This window comes from Scyliorhinus canicula, chromosome 5 (genome assembly GCF_902713615.1).
Source record: "Scyliorhinus canicula chromosome 5, sScyCan1.1, whole genome shotgun sequence".
In the NCBI taxonomy this organism is placed as follows: Eukaryota; Metazoa; Chordata; class Chondrichthyes; order Carcharhiniformes; family Scyliorhinidae; genus Scyliorhinus; species Scyliorhinus canicula.
Genome location: NC_052150.1, coordinates 220,918,855 through 220,944,440, shown reverse-complemented (window position 1 = coordinate 220,944,440; position 25,586 = coordinate 220,918,855). Strand labels below are relative to the sequence as shown.

At 50.2% G+C, this 25,586-nt stretch overlaps 1 protein-coding gene across 1 annotated transcript in view; it reads left to right on the top strand.

Moving 5' to 3' along the window:
• Window positions 1-24,166: 24,166 nt before the first annotated feature.
• mindy4 (MINDY lysine 48 deubiquitinase 4) overlaps window positions 24,167-25,586 on the top strand; it is a 189,425-nt gene continuing 188,005 nt past the window's right edge. Inside the window, exon 1 of the mRNA XM_038796467.1 lies at window positions 24,167-24,382. Coding sequence (XP_038652395.1) covers window positions 24,167-24,382 — 216 coding nt within the window. The remainder of the gene's footprint in view (window positions 24,383-25,586) is intronic.

The window sequence follows — 25,586 nt, the reverse complement described above, 5'->3', positions numbered from 1 at the left end:
AGAATATGAGTTCCCTGATTAGTGGCCCAATCAGGGAACCTCTTTCTGTGTATATAACAGGGAGTGTCAGATCCTCTGCACGCCCGGTGTAGACAACAGACGGAATGGTCATGGTTGTTCAGCTGTTGGGTTTGTAAATGAAAGGAGTTCTGGTGACGGGACTTCTGCCTCTGTGGACATGTTACAGAGGCGACGAGGAAAGCGGAACGACCTGAAGGAACCTGCTCTTCAGCAGCTGCCGCATATTGAGGGTAAGCCACTGACAGGCAAAATGCCTTTATTCGGAAAGTTGGACTCTTTTGACTCTGCAGTTGAAAGACTGGGCCCAATATGTCTGTGTGGAGTCTGCACGTCCTCCCCGGTGGGTTTCCTCCGGGTGCTCCGGTTTCCTCCCACAGTCCAAAGATGTGCGGGTTAGGTGGATTGGCCATGCTAAATTGCCCGTAGTGTCCTAATAAAGTAAGGTTAAGGGAGGGGTTGTTGGGTTACGGGTATAGGGTGGATACGTGGGTTTGAGTAGGGTGATCATGGCTCGGCACAACATTGAGGGCCGAAGGGCCTGTTCTGTGCTGTACTGTTCTATGTTCTATGTTCTATGTATGAAGTACTTCTTTAGAGCAAATGATATAATTCCGGAAGAAAAACAATGGGTCATTCTGCTGACCGGGTGTGGGCCAGGCAGCCTTTGTAATTATGCGCAGTCTCACCTTTGGGGCACCCGCCGGGGCCAGATCCACCCGCAGCCCCCCCCCCCCCCCCCCCCCCCCCCCCCCCCCCCCCCCGCCCCTGCTGCCCGCAGAGCCAGGTCCCACCGGTAAGTACCAGCTATAGTTTATGCTGGTGGCACCGGCCTAAAACAGGTGGCCACTCAGCCCATCGCGGGCTGGGAAATTCAGCTGGCCCCTTGACCCGCAGCGTCACGCTGGCCCTCGCCATTCTCCGTGGCGGGCGGCGTGATTCACGTCAGCGGGATTTGTGAGGGGCCGGAGAATTCGGCAGCCGGCGCAAGGTGGGATTCACGCCCACCCCCCGGCGATGGGTTGGAGAATCGTGCCCAAAAACTTTCCAGGAATTGACGAACTTAGTAAAAGAGTACTAAGATCCTCAGCCACCTCTGATCCTGCCAAGGTACCAGTTTTACTCAGCATTCCGAGACACCGGGGAGTCAGTTACAAACTTTTTAACAAGATTAAGACGATTAGCAGAGGCTTGCAAATTTGGCCCGACGCAAAATGAGATGCTCCGAGGCCTTTGGTATGTGGTATAAATAATTTAGCAATACAGAAACGTCTGCTAGCAGAGGCCGAGCTGGATTGCAAACAAACATTGCAGCTGGCCTTGTCCTGAGAAAAAGCGGCAAGCCGAGCACATGAGTGACAGGGTACTCCGATAGAGGTAGACGCCCACACCAGTGAAACTGAGTTAAGGGACTGCCGCTGGGGGATAGGCAACTGCATAGCCACCCTCAGGAATGACGCAGATACTAAGGTAGCCAGGCCCACTCGCAAAACCGCCCCCTAGCAAAGGGAAAATTAGGACCAGACAGACGGTAGCCCCTGCAGCCTTTCGCCCGGAAAGATATTGCAGTTGTTGCCAGAGGTCAGAGACAGAAAGGAGGAATAGAAGCCCACAACCATCATCCTGGAGAAGGTCACGTAGGGGTACAGGAGAATGCATACCCTAGAAGCCCCACCTACTTCCAATGAGGAACAACTAAATTGTGTAACGATGGTGAAATCAAACCCATTAAATTATCCATCAGGTTGAATGGACGTTCCACACGTCCATTGTCGAACCTGGAGCAGCCGTATCAGTGACAGGGGAAACGGTATTCAATAAAATTCGCACTGGACTCCAACCCTTATTCCTAACCAGGACCTCGGCAAAACTGAGGACATACACAGGGGAACCACTGAGAGCGTTGGGCACAACGCATGTAACTGTGGCTTATGGAGAGCAACTGGTTAGGCTGCCTTTAATGGTAGTGAAAGGTATGGGATCAAGCTTATTGGACGAAACTGACTAAAAGAAACCCAGCTGGATTGTGTAAACATTTTCCAGCTGGAAAATGGCCGCCTGAGCGAACTGCTGTGCAAATACCCAGAGGTTTATCAAGAAGGGCTCGGAACAATAATGGGTGCAAAGGCGACATTGCATGTAGATCCAGAGGCAGTCCCAAAATTCTACAAGGCCCGACCAGTACCCTTCACATTAAGGCAGAAAGTCTATATGGAAATAAAACGATTGGAGCGTGGGGAATAATAAACCCGGTCCAGTTTGCAGAGTGGGCAGCACCCGTGGTGCCTATCGTTAAGCTGGACGGCTCGGTCCGCCTTTGTGGAGATTTCAAACAAACGATTAATCGCGACTCACAACTGGACAAATACCCAATTCCCCGGATTGAGGATTTGTATGCAAAGCTGGCTGGAGGACTCCTATTCTCAAAGTTGGATATGAGCCACGCATATCTCCAGCTGAAGCTGGATGAAGAGTCCCAAAAATTCTCAACGATAAACACCCTGAAGAGCCTTTTTCAGTGCACAAGATTACCCTTCGGGGTATCGTCACCTTGTGCGATATTCCAGAGGACAATGGAGAATATATTGCAAGGGCTACCACAAGTCGCCATTTACCTGGACTACGTCCTCATTACAGGAAAAACAAAGGCAGCACGGTAGCATTGTGGCTAGCACAATCGCTTCACAGCTCCAGGGTCCCAGGTTCGATTCCGGCTTGGGTCACTGTCTGTGCGGAGTCTGCACATCCTCCCCGTGTGTGCGTGGGTTTCCTCCGGGTGCTCCGGTTTCCTCCCACAGTCCAAAGATGTGCAGGTTAGGTGGATTGGCCATGATAAATTGCCCTTAGTGTCCAAAAGTGCCCTTAGTGTTGGGTGGGGTTACTGGGTTATGGGGATAGGCTGGAGGTGTTGACCTTGGGTAAGGTGCTCTTTCCAAGAGCCGGTGCAGACTCGATGGGCCGAATGGCCTCCTTCTGCACTGTAAATTCTATGAAATTCTATGAAATTCTATGAAATTCTATAATGCCTGCAAAACATGGAGGAAGTCCTTAGGAGGTTTCCAGCAGCAGGCGTGCGCCTAAAGAGGGAGAAATGCATTTTCCTCGCACATCAAGTAACCGAGCTGGGGTACAAGGTTGACAAATCAGGGCTACACCGTTTGGAGGATTGGGTGAGGGTGATTAAAGATGCCCCGGCCCCCACCACAATCCAGGAGTTAAGGTCTTTTTTAGGACTGGTGACGTACTGTTGAAAGTTCATACAGAACAGAACTTCCATCTTGGACCCGGGGACAGCAGTTACTAAAAAAGGAGCAAGCCTGGGAGTGGTCCGCCCGCCAAGACAGGGCTTTCAATAAGATCAAAGAGCAGCCTTCCTCAGAGAATGTCTTGGCGCTCTGTGACCCCAGGAAAGAGTTGGTGTTCACGTGCGACGCGTCTCCATATGGCGTTGGTGTAGTTTTGGCACAGAGGGCAAAATGAATAGGAACGACCTATAGCGTTTGCTTCCAGGACGCTGGCAGCAGCAGAACGAAAGTACGCCCAAATCGAAAAGGAAGGGGTGAAGAAATTTCACCAGTACTTGTACGGGCGGAAATTCACTATCATTACAGACCACAAGCCATTGCTGGGTTTGTTGAAAGAAGACAAAGCAATACCACCAATAGCTTCAGCCCGGATCCAACACTGGGCCCTACTACTGGAGGCGTATCAACTGGAGCATCGGCCTGGAACACGGGAAATGCCGATGCACTAAGCAGGCCGCCATTCCCGGACGCCCCACCATCAGTACTCAAAATAGAGGAAACGGTAGTGACGTTACATTTCCTGGACACCCTTCCAGTCACCGCACAAAACATTCGTTTATGGACCCAAAGGGACCCGGTTTTATCAAAAATAAAACATATATGGTGCTCACTGGGGAGACGGAAAGACCGGTCCAGGCGAAATTCCACCCTCACTGGAGCAGAAGAGAGCAGATCACCGTGGAAGACGGGATCCTGCTATGGGAGGCTCGAGTAGTCGTTCCCAGTCAAGGCCGTCGAGCCATGCTGACTGAACTACATCATGGGAATCCTGGAGTCTGAAAAATGAAGATGCTGGCCAGAAGCTATGCCTGGTGGCCGGGCCTGGACACAGACATAGCAGCATTGGTAGGTCGGTGCCAAGAATGCCAACAAGGGCAGAAGGTGCCGCCCCCGCTGCACCCATGGGAATGGCCAGGTAGACCATGGTCGCGTTTATGGGTTCAATGTTTTTTTATAATAGTAGTTCAGTCAGCATGGCTCGACGGCCTTGACTGGGAACTACTACTCGAGCCTCCCATAGCAGGATCCCGTCTTCCACGGTGATCTGCTCTCTTCTGCTCCAGTGAGGGTAGAATAGTAGACGCCCATTCCAAATGGCCGGACGTCTACAAAATGAGCTCTGCAAATTCAACAACTACCATTGAAAAACTCCGCACCTCGTTCGCAACGCATGGTATCCCTGAGGTGTTAGTTTCGGATAATGGATCAGTTTTCACCAGCCAGGACTTCACAAAATTAATGAAGTCGAATGGCATTCGGCACATAAGGGCGGCTCCATACCACCCGGCATCGAATGGTTTGGCGGAGAAAGCCGTCCAGACCTTAAAAGTCGGGTTGAAGAAACATCAGCAGCATCATTGGACACCAAACTGTCGCGCTGGCTATTTGACTGCAGAACAACACATGTCATAACGGGAATAGCACCGGCGGAGCTGCTCATGGGCAGACGACTCCGAACCCGGCTGAGTCTACTACTCCCGAATTTAGGTGGCAGAATAGAGCGACACCAAGAGGCCCAATGCAGGGGCCACGCCAACACTCGCCGAAAAATGGCAGTTTAACACGGGTGAAAATGTATGGGTCAGAAATTATGCGAATGGCCCCACATGGGTAGCCGGAACATGGTCAAGGCCAGGACAGGACCCGTGTCGTATGAGATACGTGTGGGAAAACATGTAACAAAGAAACACCTGGACCAGGTGCGGGCCTCAGATTCGTTTCCTCCTCCGGAGCTGACTCAGTCCAGCATACCAAGAACCGTGGAGAGTTCTCCCCGACACACTATTCACGCCCCTCCGACACCACTGGTGGGGACATCGGACTCGGATAGGGTCACCGTGGATAATGCCGCAAGCTGTAACCTTGCCGCTGGAGAAAAGGGGCAAACCGCCCCTCAGGTGCTCACATCAGAAAAGACGGGCGCCTAGCTGTTATAACCCCGCCCCCTACACGGAGGGCGACGTGGAGGAGCCGGACCCGGCGCAAAAACGAAGCAGAAGACCCGTGAATCAGGAGGACCGCGGGGGCTCCTCGGACTTTGGGGGGGGAGGGGTGTAATGACTTAGGCCAGGCCTTTGAGATTGGCCAATTAGAATACGAGATCCCTGATTAGTGGCCCAATCAGGGAACCCCTTTCTGTGTATATAACAGGGAGTGTCAGATCCTCTGCACTCCCGGTGTAGACAGCAGATGAATGGTCGTGGTTGTTCAGAAGTTGGGTTTGTAAATAAAAGGAATTCTGGTGACGGGACCTCTGCCTCCGTGGACTTATTACATATAAATTGTTGGTATTTGACACGGCTCCGCTTCCCCTCTCCATCGGCTTCACATGGATGCTGAGAGGATGTTTCCGCTCATGGCGCCGAGGTCCCAGGTTCGATCCCGGCTCTGGGTCACTGTCCATGTGGAGTTTGCACATTCTCTCCATGTTTGCGTGGGTTTCACCCCCACAACCCAAAGATGTGCAGGCTAGGTGGATTGGCCACGCTAAATTGCCCCTTAATTGGAAAAAAATTATTGGGTACACTAAATTTAAAAAAAAAAAGTATATTCAGGGCTGAATTAGACAGATTTTTGATTGAAAAGGGAGTCAAGGGATATGGTGGGAGTGGCCGTTAAGAAGACAATCAGACCGACAATGATCTCACTGAATGGTCGAGCAGACTCAAGGGGCCAAATGGCCCACAATGGGTGTAATGTTCTTGTCGGATGGCCTGATTTTTATGACAAGAACACTTGTAGCTAAAGCTATAAATGATTTATTAACATTAACTGTGGGTAAACTTTCGGCAAGACAACAGATGAATAACAGTAAAATCGTGCACAAGCAACCTCTCTATTCAGCTTCCTCCAGCCAGTCTGTGGTCAGCTGACTCTAACATTCACTTCTATACTAGTGAGACTCCTAGTGGTCAGTCGGTGAATTACAACACAACCATGATATCACGACAATGGGAGGATGCTATTCAAAGTCGTGTCAACAGGAGGCAAGCCTCGTAAAAAGGAAAAGATCTCCACATCGCAAGTATTGAAATGCCCCAACATTCCTGGGCAAGTTTTCTGCAGAAACTACATTTTCACGTTGCGGGATACGGTTGTCTAGCAATGGGAGTTTGCCTTGAAGTGCGAAAGGGTAACGCCGTGGGCGGCTACACCCAGGAAAACTCAGAAAATGGTGAGCATATGTACCTCTGAATGCAGAGTCTGCCGAATGGAGCATGAGTACTCCTCCTGTCGCCATATCAATCCACCTCCCCCACAGAATTGGAGAATTGTTACAGCAGTGAAGAAGGCTATTTGGCCCATCGTGTTGATGCTGGCTCTCCAAAGCAGTAATTTACTTTGCGCCACCCGTCCCCCCCCAACCTTCTCCCGTAAAACTACCCAATTCCCTCTTGAATGCTTCAATTGAATCTGCCTCCACCACACTCCCAGACAGTTGTGGAAGCCAGCTATTTAAAGATAGCTATTTAGCATTGAGCCCCTAGCCTATTAAATACCATTTTAAAATTCACTCATAACCTCAGGTTATTTCAAAACACATATTCAGCATTTCAAAACATAGCTTCAACAGAACACAGAAACAGATAGATTAAAACAACAATCTTATTCAGCTAACAAATACATTTGCAAGATAGCGTGACCAAGGACAGGGCAGGCTCCGTGGCAACGGCACAGTAACCTAAAGGTGCGATTGTCCTCAGCAAGAATCCAGTTCAAGCAGCTTGCAATAAGAAAGCCGAATCGCATTCCATAGCTCCTACAAGAATCCATTTAAGCTAATGTTGCCTATTAATGATGGACAGCTAAAACATCGAATCAAACTTATTTGATTCTAACCCAAACCAATTTGGATTACATCGGGGTATAGCTAGATGGCTAAAGTCTGATATGATTTAGTATAACCGTGAAAGATCGTACGGCCATCTTTCACTCTCTCTTTCATTAATCAATCTATACTTTGACTTAACTATTCGCTGTCTCTCTGTTTTTCATATTTCACTTTCTGACTTTGACTTTTTAAGTTATTGTGAGCTGTTTGCCGTGAGCAAGAAAATCATTTCTGTGATTGTTTGAAAGTTGAATTGTCTACAAGATTGCTTCTATTGAGTCCTTTGCTTGCTGGACTTGTTAGAGAATATGACTTTAAATGATTCTCAATTGTAATCAATAGAGGTAAATAAAACAGATTCTTATTTGCAGCTGAGATGTTTTAACTCTAATTTCGACTGTGTTTTAGTGATCGCAAAGTGCCGCTAAATCTGTATGGTAGATCTAACAATTGTGCATTCCGGAACTGAACCACTTGCCTTGTGAAAAGGTTTCTCCTCATGCCGCCATTGCTTCTTTAGCCAATTACCTTAAGTCTGTGCGCTCCCGTCCTCGATCCTTCCCCCAATGGGAACAGATTCTCCCTATCTACTCTGTCCAGACTCCTCATGATTTTGAACATCTCTATTAAATCTCCCCTCAGCCTTCTCTTCTCCAAGGAAAACAGTCCTAACTTCTCTAATCTATCTACCCAACTGACATTTCTCATTCCTGGAACCATGCAGGGGCTGGTTTAGCACACTGGGCTAAAGAGCTGGCTTTTAAAGCAGACCAAGGCAGGCCAGCAGCACGGTTCAATTCCCGTACCAGCCTCCCCGAACAGGCGCCGGAATGTGGCGACTAGGGGCTTTTCACAGTAACTTCATTGAAGCCTACTCGTGACAATAAGCGATTTTCATTTCATTATCATCAATCTTTTCTGCACCCCCTCGAATGTCGGCCACATCCTTCCTAAGGTGTGTTGCCCAGAACAGGACGCGATGCTCCATAACTCTGAGAGTTCAGGAACCTTCAGCCTGGATTTTATCTTGCGAGCCTGAGATCTCGCCTCCCCCCCCCCCAGTCCCCCACTTCCACCCAACCTCTTGTTTCTACATCCTTGACCTCGGAGCACCTACGCCCGACCTCTGAAATCCTGGCTCCGATCTCTTGCCCCAAGATACTCTGGCCTCTCTCCATACCTCAGCCTTACCTTCCCTGACTCAGAGAACCCAAAACATCTGACCTCCTCCCAAACCCCCTATCTGTTGCCACCACCTCCCTGGCTCTAGGATCTCAAATCTGCAGACTGTTGTCAACTGATGGTTTAACCACCCCCCATCCCCTGCCCCATCCCCCTCCAACCACTGATTGAACCCCTCGCTCTAGTCACATATCGATCTCCCAACCACCACCCCCGCCTAACAATTGATCACTTCCCCTTTCTTATTTCTATTTATTAATAAATACCCGAAACAAGAGAGCAACAAAGAGCAAAACCTCCTCAGCAAACTTGCTGGCTCTTCATGGGGTGTATATGCTCAGATCTACTCAGATCTGTCTACTCAGCTCCAGAGTACCATGCACCAGTCTGGTACAACTCATCCCACACCAGTCTTGTAGATACCCAGCTCAATGCAACAATGTGTATCACCCCGGGTCCCCTCCGGTCAACTCAATCCCCATGGCTCCCAATCCTGAGCAATATCCCAGCCCCTCACACAAGGGGGGCGGGGAGACTGCAACAAGCAAGATCCTGGAGAACATAGTGCATACAGTGCAGAAGGAGGCCATTCGGCCCATCGAGTCTGCACCGACCCACTTTAAGCCCTTACTTCCACCCTATCCCCGTAACCCAATAACCCCTCCTTTTTGGACACTAAAGGCAATTTAGCATGTCCAATCCACCTAACATGCACATCTTTGGACTGTGGGAGGAAACCGGAGCACCCAGAGGAAACCCACGCAGACACGGGGAGAAGGTGCAGACACCGCACAGACAGTGACCCAGCGGGGAATTGAACCTGGTTAAGGATAGATCAACCCAAGGACCCTTCCCAATCCACCAACCACTTGCCTCCTATCACGCCAGCCTGGATGGCTAAGACGACCGTGCCAAGGAATAAAAGCAGAGGCCCTGTGGCAGCAGGAATGGAGCAGGCACACCACCATTAAAAAACACTTCCTCAGGGCAGCACGGTGGCACAGTGGTTAGCATTGCCGCCTCACGGCGCCGAGGTCCCAGGTTCGATCCCGGCTCTGGGTCACTGTCCGTGTGGAGTTTGCACATTCTCCCCGTGTTTGCGTGGGTTTCACCCCCACAACCCAAAGATGTGCAGGTTAGGTGGATTGGCCGTGCTAAATTGCCCCTTAATTGGAAAAATTGAATTGGATACTTTAAATAGAAAAAAAACACTTCCTCATCACAGATCCCGCAGCCCGCCCAACAGGCTTCACCCTGCCGGGCCAACACTGGACACTCCTCGACCGTTTCCACAGTCCAAGCCGTTTGTGCAGCAAATCAGCACAACTGGGGCCTTGCAAGGACCCTGGGCTGACACCCGCTGACATAATTCATCAGCGAGCTCCGTTTAGCCGCTGCGGAAACTGTTGCCTGGCTTGCTGATTACTGCACACGCGAATTGAAAAATAAACAGTGACAACCGCAGTCCTCAAGGACAACACTGATATCTCCTCATCCCCGCAGGTAACCCGACTCTGCAGAGAAAAAAAAGTCAGCACTGTACAAAAAAACAATCCGTAATAATTAACCCGCATAATCAATATTAAATGTCATTCTGTTCGGGCCAAAGTGTGCCAGGGCAAGGCAGTGACTGCAGCTGGAGACCGAGAGAGACAAGATGAAAATCTTAGTGACTCTACTCCTGTGTGCCCGAGTAGTCACGGTAACGGTCGCCATTCCGGTTACCCAAACGTCACCGATGGAGCAAGAGCCAGTTCCTTCTGCTGTGACTTCGCAGGGAGAGGATAGAGTTGCAAACAAAACTTTGCGGATTTTCAACGCCTTGAAAAAGGTGCAGTGAGCGACATAAAACGCAGGAAAGGAGGGCCCCAGGTTCAGTTCCGGCCTTGGAGTGGGGAAAGAAGTAGGGCCTCAATTTATATTTATGTCGAAAGATGCAGAGGAGCAAATTTCAGAGCAATGCGAATACTGTCGCGATGACGGGGGTTTTAATTATTCGAACATAAACTGGGCTGGCAATGGTACAAAGGGCAGAAAGGGAGAAGAGTTTCTGAAATGCTTCCAGGTCAGCACTCTGCCTCACAGCGCCAGGGACCCAGGTTCAGTTCCGGCCTTGGGCGGCTGTCTGTGTGTTCATAGAATTTCATAGAATTTACAGTGCAGAAGGAGGCCATTCGGCCCATCGAGTCTGCGCCGGCTCTTGGAAAGAGCATCCTACCCAAGCCCACACCCCCACCCTAACCCAGCAACCCCACCCAACACTAAGGACAGGTTTGGACACTAAGGGCAATTTATCATGGCCAATCCACCTAACCTGCACATCATTGGACTGCGGGAGGAAACCGGAGCGTCCGGAGGAAACCCACGCAGACACAGAGAGGATGTGCAGACTCCGCACAGACAGTGACCCAAGCCGGAATCGAACCTGGGACCCTGGAGCTGTGAGGCAATTGTGCTATCCACAATGCTACCATGCTGCTCCGTGTGCAGTTTGCATTTTCTCCCCGTGTCTGTGTGGGTATCCTCCCACAGTCCAGGTTAGGTGGGATTATGGGTGGGGGAGCTAGCCGAGATGGAGTGCTCTCTGATAGGCTCGCTGCAGGCTCGATGGGCCGAATAGCCTCCTTCTGCACTGTAGGAATTCTATGGTTCAGTGGAATATTATTGTAGTTTGTTTCTGACCCAACAAGGAATTAGCCATTGCTGGATCTGGTTCTGGGGAACGGGGAGGATCAAGTAACAAGAGTACAATTGAGGATGGTAGCCCTCCTTCCAGCAGCTGCCAGTCCCGCCAGAGGGTTCAACAACCTCAGCAACGTCACAGCTAACGGGAGCCACTGCTCAGCCTGCTTGACCAAAGAAGAACGGTGGGCCGCCTTCGAGAAAGGGAAATTTAGTCGGGGATGGTGGAAGGCGGTCGCCAAGAGGGCGGCCATTGTTGTTGGCTTGTCCCTCCGCAGGTCCTGGGTCGCTCATTGAGGAGGGTTCCCCCACATAGAACCCCCCCCCCCCCCGGGTGGTGGTCGCCAGGGTTTACCTGCCCGTCTCCCCGCATGGCAGCGGGCCCTCCCTATAAGGGCAAAATGACTGAGCGGCCAAGTTTCCCACCACCAGCAACACCGTACGACAGCAGGAGGACATTTTTGTGTCTCGTGTTCCAAAACATTCCCTTGCCACACTGCCAGCTCGCCTACCAATCAGGATATTGCTGGCGGCCTGGGATAATTCAGCCCAGAGATGAAGCTGAAATAGGGTGCACGTGGCCAATGCCATGTTAATTATACTGTTATGGGCCAGGGTTTAGAAAACCCTAAAGTGTAGCATGGAGTTCACCTGACCCACAACTTTTACTAGATTGTGGTATGGGGAGCACACGGCCCACTCTACAGGTGTGGTACAGCAGAAATGGAAAAGTATTTTTTAAAGCAAAACAATGTTTATTCTATGAACTCAAGTTAACCTTTTTAAAGCATACAGTGAACATCTTAGCAACCATTAATTCAAATACAACCCCCAAAGAATACAACACTAAGTAATCCTTTAAGCTTTCCTTTTAACATCCATACGTCATAAAACACCTTTTACCAGAAACACATTCTCGGGCAGCACGGTAGCATGGTGGTTAGCATAAATGCTTCACAGCTCCAGGGTCCCAGGTTCAATTCCCGGCTGGGTCACTGTCTGTGTGGAGTCTGCACGTCCTCCCCGTGTGTGCGTGGGTTTCCTCCGGGTGCTCCGGTTTCCTCCCACAGTCCAAAGATGTGCGGGTTAGGTGGATTGGCCATGCTAAATTGTCCACAGTGTCCTAAAAAGTAAGGTTAAGGAGGGGGGGGGGGGGGATTATTGGGTTACGGGTATAGGGTAGATACGTGGGTTTGAGTAGGGTGATCGTGGCTCGGCACAACATCGAGGGCCGAAGGGCCTGTTCTGTGCTGTACTGGTCTATGTTCTAAAGTCACTACTGTTATTAGTTTTAAATCACCAGGATCGATTTACAGTCTTTAGATTACAGAGAGAGATTCATACACCTTCTGGCTGTGACTGCAGCTATCCAGCTCTGAAAACGAAACTAAAACACACCCTGCAGCAAACAGCCTAAAACAAAAGTAAAAAGCTGACAGACAGGCCAGCTCCAGCCACTCTCTGACATCACTGCAGTAGTAAACACCCATTTCTTAAAGGTACTCTCACTACAGATATGTATATACATACCTCATTTATAAACACCCATTTCTTAAAGGTACTCTCACATGACAATACAAGCCAGGGTATACAAAGTTCAATGCAGAAGTAAAAGAGCAAATGAGGGGCAAAGAGAGGGTATGTGAAGAAACTGTTTTGCATCCCTGTGCATTCTCGCTGCTTGCTTTTAAATCCAGCTTTCTATTGTCAGCAAAATGGATGCATTATATAGGGTTATACCTGGCACAAAGGAAGATGGTTGTGGTGGTTGGAGGTCAATCATCTCAGCTCCAGGACATCACTGCAGGAGTTCCTCAGGGTAGTGTCCTAGATCCAGCCATCTTCAGCTGCTTCATCAATCATCCCTTCCATCATAAGGTCAGAAGTGTGGATGTTTGCGGATGATTGTACAATGTTCAGCACCATTCGCGACTCCTTGGATACTGAAGCAGTCCATATCCAAATGCAGCAAGACCTGGACAATATCCAGGTTGGGGCTGACAAGTGACAAGTTAACATTCGCGCAACACAAGTGCCAGGCAATGACCATCTCCGACAAGAGAGGATCTAACTATCACCTCTTGACATTCAATGGCATTACCATCACTGAATCCTCAACTATCAACATTCCTGGGGTTACCATTGAGCAGAAACTCATCGGAATGAATCTTATAAATACTGTGGTTACCACAACAGGTCCAAGGCTGGGATTCCTGAAGCGAGTAACTAATTTCTCAAAGCCTGTCCACAATCTACCCACAAGTCAAGAATGTAATGGAACACTCTCCACATGCCTGGATGAGTGCAACTTCTTTTTTTTTTAAATAAACAATTTTATTGAGGTAGTTTTTGGCTTTATAAACAGTTACAGACATCATCAGAAAGAAAGCAAAAAAGGCAAAAATGTGCAAACATCCACGTACTTTCAATACTTCCATCGTAACATATTGCACAAGCCCGCTCCCCTCCCACCGGTACTACCCGCCATATTTTCCCTCCTACTCTACTCTACCCGCCCCCCCCCCCACCCCCTGCTGACGCTCACTCTCCCGCAAATAAGTCAATAAATGGTTGCCACCTCCGGGCGAACCCCTGCACAGATCCCCTCAAGGCGAACTTAATTTTTTCCATCCCCAGGAAACTCGACATGTCCGCAAGCCACCACACAGTCTTCGGGGGCTTTGAGTCCCTCCACGCCAATAATATTCATCGCCGGGCTATCAGGGAAGCAAAGGCCAAAACATCGGCCTCTTTCTCCCCCTGGACGCTCGGGTCTTCCGAAACCCCAAAAATTGCCACCCCTGTATCCATCACCACCCTTGTTTTTAGCACCCGGGACATGACCCCCGCAAATCCCTCCCAGTACCCCCTCAGCTTAGGGCATGCCCAAAACATGTGAACATGGTTCGCTGGTCCTCCTGCGCACCTAGCGCATTTGTCCTCTATCCCGAAGAATTTGCTCATCCGAGCCACCGTCATATGGGCCCGGTGAACGACCTTAAATTGAATCAGCCCGAGCCTAGCACATGTCGCAGTCGAATTTACCCTACTCAGGGCCTCTGCCCACAGCCCATCCTCCATTTCCCCGCCTAGCTCCTCCTCCCATTTAAGTTTCAGTTCCTCTGTCTGGGACCCTTCCTCCCTCATGAGCACCTTATATATACCCGAGACTCGGCCCTCCCCTTCTTCCCTCCTAGAGACTATTCTGTCAAGGATCCCCATTGGCGGAGGCATGGGAAAGATGGGACCTGTCTACGAACAAAGTCCCGCAACTGTAGGTACCTAAAATCATTTCCCCTTACCAACACAAATTTCTCCTCCAATCTCCTCAAACTCGCGAAGCTCCCTTCCAGGAACATATCACCCACCCTTCCTGCCCCCGCTCGCCGCCATACTCGGAACCCCCATCCATACTCCCGGGGGCAAACCGATGGTTGTCGCAGATTGGCGCCCAGACAGACGCCCCCATCTCCCCCACATGCCTTCTACACTGGCCCCATATCCGCAGGGTCGCCACCACTACTGGGCTGGTGGTGTACTTGGCTGGCGGCAGCGGTAGAGGAGCCGTGACCAGGGCTTCCAAGCTGGAGCCCCTGCACGAAGCCGCCTCCACCCGCTTCCAAAAAGACCCCATACCCACCGTCCACTTCCTTATCATAGCGATGTTGGCCGCCCAGTAATAATTGATCAGACTCGGCAAAGCCAGCCCTCCCTCGCTGCGGTTCTTCTCCAACATCGCCTTCTTCATCCGCGGGGATTTTCCCGCCCAGACAAAGCTCATGATCATCCTGTTAACTCTTTCGTAGAAGGACTGTGGGATAAAGATCGGGAGGCACTGAAAAATAAACAAAAATCGAGGGAGGATTGTCATCTTTACAGTCTGCACCTTCCCTGCCAGCGACAGCGGGAGTGCATCCCATCTCCGAAACTCTCCCTTCATTTGCTCCACCATAGAACATAGAACAGTACAGCACAGAACAGGCCCTTCGGCCCTCGATGTTGTGCCGAGCAATGATCACCCTACTCAAACCCACGTATCCACCCTATACCCGTAACCCAACAACCCCCCCCCCCCCTTACCTTACTTTTAAGGACACTACGGGCAATTTAGCATGGCCAATCCACCTAACCCGCACATCTTTGGACTGTGGGAGGAAACCGGAGCACCCGGAGGAAACCCACGCACACACGGGGAGGATGTGCAGACTCCGCACAGACAGTGACCCAAGCCGGAATCAAACCTGGGACCCTGGAGCTGTGAAGCATTTATGCTAACCACCATGCTACCGTGCTGGCCAAATTTAACTTATGCAGCCTGCCCCAGTCTCGTGCCACCTGGATTCCCAAATACCGGAAATTTTCCTCAACCAGCCTAAACGGTAGCCCTCTCAATCTGTTCTCCTGGCCCCTTGCCTGGACCACAAATATTTCACTCTTGACCGTATTTAATTTGTATCCTGAGAACTGGCCGAACTTCCTCAGCATTCCCAGTATAGTTCCCATCCCGGCCACTGGGTCCAACACGTACAGGAGCAGGTCATCTGCATAAAGAGAAACCCTGTGTTCAACCCCGCCCCTCACCATCCCCTTCCATCCCTCTGCGGCTCTCAGCGCAATCGCCAGCGGCTCTATGGCCAGCGCAAACAGCAGCGGGGAGAGCGGGCAGCCCTGTCTGGTCCCTCGGTACAACCTGATGAGTGCAACTTCAACAGAACTCCAGAGGCTCGGCATCATCTAGGACAAAGCTGCCCCGCTTGATTGCTACCCCTTCCAAAAACATTCACTCCCTCCACCACCGACACTCAGTGGCAGCCGTGTGTACCATCTACAAGATGCACTGCAGGAACTCACCAAGGCTCCTTTCAGACCCACAATCACTACCATCTGGAAGGTCAAGGGCAGAAGATACCTGGGAACCCCACCACCTGGAGGTTACCCATCCCGACTAAGAAATATATTGCCGTTCTTTCACTGTCGTTGGGTCCATAGCCTGGAACTCCTTCCCTAACAGCTCAGTGGGTGTGCCTACACCACATGGACAGCAGCGGTTCAAGAACGCAGCTCACCACCACCTTCTCAAGGGCGATTATAGATTGGTGAATCAAATTAGTTACAGTGCAATAGAGGGGGAGTTTCCTGAATGTGTACGGGATGATTTTCTGGACTAGTATGTTGAGGAACCAGCAAGGGAACAGGCTATCTCGGACTGGGTGTTGTGCAATGAGAAAGGATTAATTGGCAATCTAGCTGTGAGAGAACCCTTGGGGATGAGTGACCATAATATGATGAAATTTGTTATCAAGGTGGATAGGGAGGTAGTTCATTCAACACTAGGGTCCTGAATCTCAATAAGGGTAACTATGAAGAGTATGAGGCATGAGCTGGCTAAGATGGACTGGGAAACAGCGGACAGGCAATGGCAGGCAATCAAGGAACAAATGGGTGAACTCCAAAAGTTGTTTATTCCTATTTGGCACAAGAGTAGAAAGGGAATTGTGGCCAAAGCATGGCTTACAAGGGAAATTAGAGATAGTATTAGATTCAAAGAAGAGGGCATACAAATTAGCAAGAAAAAGCAATAGACCTGAGGATTGGGAACAGCTCAAAATTTAACAAAGGCGGACCAAGGGATTGATTAAGAAGGGGAGAATACAATATGAACGTCTGCTAGCGGGGAACAATAAAACAGGCTGTAAAAGTTTCTATAGGTATGTAAACAGAAAAAGATTGATTAAAAACTAACGCCTTTACGTCAGAAACGAGGGAATTCATAACAGGGAACAAAGAAATGGCTGAGGAACTAAATTCACACTTTGCTTCAGTCTTCACAAGAGAAGACATGAATAATGTACCGGAAGTTCTGAGAAGCACAAATTTTAGTGAGGAGCTGAAGGAAATTAGTATTTGTGAGGAAATGGTTTTCGGGGATTTAATGGGACTGATGGTGGACACATCTTCAGGATCTGATAATCTTCGTCCCAGAATACTTACGGAAGTGGCCCCAGATATAGTAGATCCATTGGCGGTCATTTTCTGAAATTCTTTGGACTTTGGAATGGCTCCTACTGATTGGAGGGTATCTAATATAACCCCACTATTCAAAAAGGGAGGTAGAGAGAAAACAGGGATTTATAGACCAGTGAACCTAACGTTGGCAGTAGGGAAGGTGCGAGAGTCCATTGTCAAGGATTTCATAGCACAGCATTTGAAAAGCAGTGGTATAATCAGACAAAGTCATCATGCATTTATGAAAGGGAAATCATGGTTGACAGATCATAGAATCATAGAATTTACAGTGCAGAAGGAGGCCATTCGGCCCATCGAGTCTGCATCGGCCCTTGGAAAGGGCACCCCAATTAAGCCCACACCTCCACCCTATCCCAATAACTCAGTAACCCCACCTAACCTTTTTTTTTGGACACAAAGAGGCAATTTAGCGTGGCCAATCCACCTAACCTGCACATCTTTGGACTGTGGGAGGAAACCGGAGCACCCGGAGGAAACCCACGCAGACACAGGGAGAACGTGCAGACTCCGCGCAGACAGTGACCCAAGCCGGGCATCGAACCTGGGACCCCCAGCGCTGTGAAGCAACAGTGCTAACCACTGCACTACCGTACCGCCCGCTTTTAGTCCCTTTGATTTTTCCAGCAGTTTTCTTTCTAACCAGAGGGTGTTGGACGCTCTGTTGTTGAGTGCATTCAGATCAGAGATTTGTACATTAAGGGAATGAAGGGATGAGGGGATAATGCGGGCAGGTGTAGTTGAGGTAAATGAGGGTTATTGAATGGCGGAGCAGGCTCGAGGGGTTGAATGGGTTACTCCTGTGCCTTAGTCCCATTTTCATAAGATGCTCATCAATGACGGGATATTTCATCTGTTTGACATGCCGGAGTCTTTTATTGCTTCCGAGCTACACAAACTTGCTCAAATTGGCAGCATTAGCGCTGACATGCACGCTCAGTTCTGACTGCCTGTGGATTACCATGGCAACCTGCCTGGCTTCACTTACATTATATTAATACTGAGGCAACCAGTTGAATTTAACACTGCAAAAAGCGGAAATGAGAAAGTTCAGTTCAGCTAACACAGACAAAGGTCACTTCTTGGTCCAGTCATCAGAAAGTGATGAAGGAAGAGCGTGGGTGAGATTTTAAACGCACTGATGCAGTTAAAATCAGGGTCCGATTTTTGATTTTGTTACAGATTCTGCCAGAAATCACCTTTGAGGATAATTGTATCCGTTTCCGTTTTGGCCTTCTCTGCCGTTTGGAACCTGGTTCACTGGAGGTAATGAACCTTCTCATTTTCCACTGGAAATAGCACAGGGTGCCAACTTTCTTCCCTGACCTCTCCAAATCAGTAGTGCCCATCACACTGGCTGTTGTGTCGATCAGGCTAAAAGCTACTTATTTGTATTTTTCAAGAGAAGTAAAATTATACCGAAGCAAAAAAAAAAGAGATTATGGGCGGCTAACAATGGACCGCCAGCCACCTGTTTCTCGGCCGCCCACCATTTGCTAGCGGCGGGATTCCATCTCCCCGCTAATTGTCAATGGAATTTCCCATTGTAAACGCCCCACTCCACGCGAAACCCGCTGGCAGGGCGCACTGCCGGCGGGAAAATTGAATCGCATCAACCGGAGACTTACGGCCGATGTTAAATGTCAATAATTTCCACGAACAGAGAGCGAGATTCTCCGGACCGCCCAACCACCCTTTCCTGCGCGGCATGCCCCCCGGCGGCAGCGGGATTCTCCGTTCCCACAGTCGGCCAATGGGGTTTCCCATTGCGAACAACCCCCGCGGGAAAGCGGCAGGAGTGGGTGCACTGCCGGCGGTCCGGGAGGAGCCGCCGACGGGGAAATCCCGCAGAGGTTTTTTGAGTTTAAGATAGATAAAAACAGGGCAGCACGGTGGCGCCGTGGGTTAGCCCTGCTGCCTCACGGCGCCGAGGTCCCAGGTTCGATCCCGGCTCCGGGTCACTGTCCGTGTGGAGTTTGCACATTCTCCCCGTGTTTGCGTGGGTTTCGCCCCCACAACACAAAGATGTGAAGGGTAGGTGGATTGGCCACGCTAAATTGCCCCTTAATTGGAAAAAATGAATTGGATACTCTAAATTTATAAAAAGAATAGATAGATAAAAACAATTCAGTATATTTATGGGCCAGGATTTTATCTGGTGGGATATTACTATTACTCCGAAGTAATTAGCCTCCCATATCCTCCTGGTTTGTGGGGGAGGATGGAGGGGGTACACACTGTGGCGGGGCCATACCATCCTCCCCCCCGATCACTTTCCTCGCATGCAGAGAAGAAAATCAGTGAAGACTTGACGGCTAAATGGCTGAATTCTGTAGTTCTAGGATTCTCTGACTGTATGAAATTGAACACAGTCTCCAAGGCAGAACCTGTCAAGAAAAAGCTTGCATGCGGAAAACCTGCACGAAAAATACATTCAAATCTATCAATTCTGTTCCAATATCTCAGTTTCAGCGAGTTTATTGCTCACTAATAAAACAATGAAAAGGTGTTTTTTTTTTCATTTTAGCGACTGAATGCGACAATCAAGGTTGACAGAGTGGAAACTGAGCCCATGGAATAAGGAGTCTGAGAATATTCAGTCACCTGTGAACATAACATTCGCATTAGATGTGGCTTTGTTCCCTGGGTTGCTATCTATGGGCATTTATCTGACGTGTTAACATTACTCAGGTTGTTGCAGCACAGAAGCTCAATAAACAAGTGACGACTTAATATAAAAAAAGTTCCTTACATACACAAAGTTGGTTGAACTCTTTTCTCTCCCGCACAGTATCATTACATGGAATTGCACAGAATGTTCAACACAGAGAAAGGTGATTTAGTCCAATGCAGTCTAATCCTTTGTTTATGCTCCACACAAGTATGCACCTGTCCATCTTCATTTAACCCAATCAGCATATTCTATTCTGTTCCTCCCCATGTGCTCAGCAAGCCTCCGTCGACCGCGCCTCTCAAACCCCCGACCTCTACTATCCAAAAGGACAAGAGTAGCAGATACCTGGGAAACCCACCATAGAACATACAGTGCAGAAGGAGGCCATTTGGCCCATCGAGTCTGCACCGACCCACTTAAGCCCTCACTTCCACTCTATCCCCGTAACCAAATAACCCCTCCTAACCTTTTTGGACACTACGGGCAATTTATCACGGCCAATTACGCCTAACCTGTCCGTCTTTGGACTGTGGGAGGAAACCGGAGCTCTCGGAGGAAACCCAAGCAGACACGGGGAGAATGTGCAGACTCCGCACAGACAGTGACCCAAGCTGGGAATCGAACCTGGGACCCTGGCGCTGTGAAGCCACAGTGCTATTCACTTGTGCTACTGTGCTGCCCATCTGGAGGTTCCCCTCCAAGTCACTCACCCGGCATTGAAATGTATCGGTCTTCACTGTTGCTGGGTCAAAATCCTGGAACTCACTCCCTTTTAAAACATTCTTTTTTAGTTTTTCCAATTAAGGGGGCAATTTAGCCTGTCCAATCCACCTACCCTGCACATCTTTGGGTTGTGGGGGTGAGACCCACGCAGACACGGGGAGAATGTGCAGACTCCACAGGGACTGTGACCCGGAGCCGGGATTGAACCTGAGTTCTCGGCGCCGTGAAGCCACCGTGCTGCCCAACCCTCTCCCTAACAGCACTGTGGGTGTACCTACATCACATGGACTGCTGCAGTTCAAGGGGGCAGCCCACCCCCACCTCCTCTGGGGCAATTAAGAATGAGAAACAAATGTTGGCCTAGCCAGCGACTCCCACATTCTGTGAAACAAAATCTATCTTCCCTTTCAATGCACCTCGCAACTGCTCCCTTCGCTGGTTAAGTTTCAAATTCTCGCCACTCTCAAGTTAATGAAGTTAAATTCTCGTGAATTTGTTAGTGATTATCTTATATATGTATGGCCTCTCCTCAAGAGGAAACATTGTCTCAGTGTGTACCCTATCAAAGACCGTCATCATTTTAAACCTCTATCAGATCAACCTCCTTGTTTCGAAAAAAATAACTCAACCTGTTTAATATTCATGATAACATCACACAATCATTAGGAGGTCTTGTGGTGCAGTGGGTGGAGTGTCCAAGGACAGTGCCCTCATAATGCAGCCAAAACAAATTGATTATCAACCTGCAAAATCCTTTCAACACAATGGCAGGCAGTAAGAGAGACTCCTAATCGGCTATGCTTGGTGTGGAGTGGCACCCCTCTGTTGACAGGCTAGTGACCTGTTCCAGCTAAACATCACGATGGAATCAGATGAAAGTCTGCCTTGCGCATCACTAGGTCTGGAACGCAAAACATGCTGGCCGGGATTCTCCGATATCCCGGCCAAGCGTTGACGCCGATGTCAAAATCGGCGCAAGCGACGTCCGTGTCAACGGACCTCCATGCCAAGTAATTCTCTTCTTCGTCGGGGGCTAGAACGGCGACGGAGTGCTGTGCGCTGCCCCTGCGCTGAAAGCCGGCACTGCACGGCCGTCGCGGGTCCGCGCATGCGCGCCACGGCCGGCGCGGTTCTGCGCCAGGCCCGTCTCTGCGGCGGCGCATGCGCGTGGTTGCCGGCTCCCACGCAACTTGGCGGCGACCGACAAGGGCCTGGCACGGAGGAACATAGCCCCCCCCCCCCGGAATGAGGAGGCCTGACGATCGGTAGCCCCCGATCGTGGGCCCTGGAGTCGGATCCCAACCCAACCACCACCAGGACGGCCCCCGCAGCCTGAACTGTGAGGTTCCTTCAGGTGGGACGCATATGTAAATCACTCTGGCAGGACTGGGTGGGCATTCGGCCCGTCGAGCACGGCGAATCGACCCGCGCCGTGGTGACCGCGCGGGCTCGATTGCCGCTGATTCTCTGGTTGTTGATTCTCGTGCTCCTCTGGCGGTTCTCCGACCCGGCGTGGGCTCGGCGAATCCCGGCCACGATCATTCCTCAACGGAATTTAGATGATATCGCGGCTCTATTTGAACCCCGTGCGGTGTATGTGACACACTGATGGAACCATCAATTCACCAGACATGTGTTTCCGATGTGAATCAAGGCTTTAATCGACTTACTTCAGAGCCAGCCTGTTACCTGTCGATGAACTCGTAGTGACTCAGGCTGACTCTGGACAAGGGTATTTATACAGCTGCACTAGGGGGAGGAGCCGTGGGCGGAACCAAGGGCGGAGCCCAGTACAAGTTCCTAAGTGCCCCCAGCGCTACTCCGCCTAGTGGTAGGATGGCGCTACTGCGCTTACAATAACAGTGTGAATTAGTATATATACATTCATATATTACATTCACCACACACACGTTTCAGGGCGAGAGAGTTAATCGCTAGCAGTCCTGCTCTGAAACTTTGATGCCAAAGTCAGCACAAAATTATGCAAGATAGATTCTCACATGTAGATTATGCAAGTTCAGCTGATAAGAACTGGGGCTGAGCCAAAGAACGAGTCATTAGGACAGGTGACCAAAAGCTTGGTCCAAGATGTAGATTTTAAGGAATGTTTTAATGGAGGAGACATTATTCCAGAGCTGAGGGTCCAGGTGACCGAAGGCATAGCCATCAATGTTGGGACAAAGAAATTGGGAAAATGCACTAAGAGGAACAGATTTGGACAGATGGTTCGGAAGGCTGGCTGAGGTTATGGAGATAGGGATTTTTTATTGAACAAATGCCAGTCCCCAAAGCCCAGCGATTGTCTCCTCATTTGTTGAGTTGAAGGTGTTTAGTCCACCCCTTTGTCTGGAAAGGGATACTCCTTCGTAATGTTCAATGTTTGTGTCTTTCCAAAAGGAGTTTGGACTAAGGCCTAAGCGGTTGAGGTTGGCTATGCAGGGTCCTTGGCCTATCCCGAACCTCATTTGACAGATGGGGTTTGTCACAAGAAACTTGTTTGTGACTTCCCGTGTTTCCCATTCCTTGATCCAAAGGGTCCACTGGGAGATCTTGCTCAGGAACGTTGTTCCACATGGGGCGCTATGATGGAAAGCAGGCTGTACGTGGGATGAACAGTGGGTAATTGAGGGGAAGCACAGAGCGCATCAAACCACTTGTGGGTTATTGTCAGTCAGGGGGATGTGTGTGTGTGTGTGTGTGTGTGTGTGTGTGTGTGTGTGTGGGGGGGTGATGTTTGCGAGGGCAGAGCGGCAGGGGAGGCATATTGAACAGCGAATACATTGACAGTGATTGGTTACAGTGCGGAACAAGGGGCCAAACAAAGCAAATACATGAGCAAGAGCAGCATAGGGCATCGTGAATAGTGTTCTTACAGGGAACAGATCAGTTCGAGGGGGAGTCGTTGAGGAGTCTAGTAGCTCATAATGCAGGGAAGGAGCTGTTCCTGGGCGGGAATCTCTAAAAATGGGGCTATGTCCCCACGCCGGCGGGAAAACTGACGCCAACGACTCCGGCATCAACGGCCCGCGAAAGTGAGGAATTCTCACCTATCTAGGGGCTAGGTTGCCGCCGGAGTCGTCACCGCAGCTCCAGCCGGTGCCGAAGGGTCTGCGCGAGTTCACGGATGCGCAGAACGGTTGCCGTGATCTCGCGCGGAGGAAAGGAGGCCCCCGCAGTAGGCCCTGATTGCGGGCCAGGCTAACGTTCCCCCCCCCCACCCCCACCCCCAGGACGGTCCCCACACACTTACCTGCCTGGTCCCCCCCGTGTCTGAGGTTGGTAATCAACGCCAGATGGCTGGGCAAAACCTAACGCCCACTGGGCCCATCAGGGACCGGAGAATCGCCGGAGGGGCCGCTGTCAACGGTCCCCGACTGGCGTGGCCGGAATCCTGCCGGCGCCCGAAAAACAGCGCTGGAGAATAGGGAAGTCAGAGGGTCGGTGTAGACCCGATGGGACAAATGGCCTCCTTCTGCACCGTAGGGATTCTACGGGGCTAGGCAACTGGTATTTAGCCCCGAGGCAAATTTACACCCTTGTAAAATATGTGCAAAATCCTGACAGAATTGGCTGGTGGCGGAAGATCCCCCAATTTCCAAGGTAGGGTTGACAATACTGTTCGGGGATTTCCTGGGGGTAATGTCACGCGACACCCCTGCCCCTCCCCCCCCGCCTCCAAGCACCCCCGCCCCCCCCACCCCCCCACCCCAATGCTAAAGTTTTTGGATGCCTGATTCAACCATCGCCACGGCCCATTCTCTGCCCAAGCCAATTGCAAAGCGAGCAGATTCTTCATTAATTGAATGGATGATTCTTGGCTATCAGTCAAGCAGCATTTCTAGGCCCCATTTTTTTTCCCCAGTGAATAAACAGAAGTGTCCAAAGTTAATGACTTATGCATCATTGTGCAGCTCGCATTATGAAGTGGACCTTGCACCCTCGGTAAAGCTGAGCTCTTTGTTTTCGAACTCACAGCAATTCACATTCACTTGTGAGCTGCCCTCCTCCCAATTAACCAACACATCGAGTTTTAAAATTTTCAATGCTTATTTTCAAATTTCTTCATGGCCTCGATCTTCCCAACCTCTGTGACCTCCTGTGGTTAGCACAAATGCTTCACAGCTCCAGGGTCCCAGGTTCGAATCCCGGCTTGGGTCACTGTCTGTGTGGAGTCTGCACGTTCTTCCCGTGTGTGCGTGGGTTTCCTCCGGGTGCTCCGGTTTCCTCCCACTGTCCAAAGATGTGCAGGTTAGGTGAATTGGCCATGATAAATTGCCCTCAGGGTCCAAATTGCCCTTAGTGTTAGGTGGGGATACTGGGTTATGGGGATAGGGTGGAGGTATGGGCTTGGGAAAGCCCTTTGGAAAGCTCTTTTCAAGAGCCGGTGCAGACTCGATGGGCCGAATGGCCTCCTTCTGCACTGTAAATTCTATGAAATCTATAAGTGCTGTGGCCTGAGGCTCTGCAACTTTCTCCACCTCATTGTCTTTCTTTAAAATGTTTCTCAAAACTTACCTCATCGACCAAATGTGTCACCATCTCACCTCACATCTTGTTTGACTGGGCATCGGGTCCTGTTTGATGGTTGCCCCCGCGAAGTGGTTTAAGAGGTTTTACTTCATTTGAGGTACTATGTAGAGTAAATAAGGAGAAACTATTTCCACTGGCAGAAGTGCTGGCGACCCAGAGCGGTCAGATTGAAGGTGAATGTCAGAAGGACCAGAGCTGAGGGATTTGTTTCACAGTAAGTTGTTGTGGGCCGGAGTGCGCTGTCTGAAATGCTGGTTGATGCACTATCAATTACGACGAGACGAGAATAGAGAGTAACCGAGGCTTTATTATGCAGAGATGTGGAGCCTCCCGCAGCTGCTGCCGAAATGGCTGCAGCTCGGAGAGCCCACACATTTATACTCCGTCTAGAACTATCGAGAAAGAGCAAAAGGGTGGCACGGTGATTAGCGCTGCCGTCTTACAGCGCCGGGGAGCCGGGTTCGATTCCGGCCTTGGGAGACTATCTGTGTGGAGTTTGCACGTTCTCCCCGTGTCTGCGTGGATTGACCATGATCAATGCGCAGAATTACGGGATTGGCTGGGGTAGTGGGCCTGGGTAAAGTGCTCTTTTGGAAGGTCGGTGCAGACGCGATGG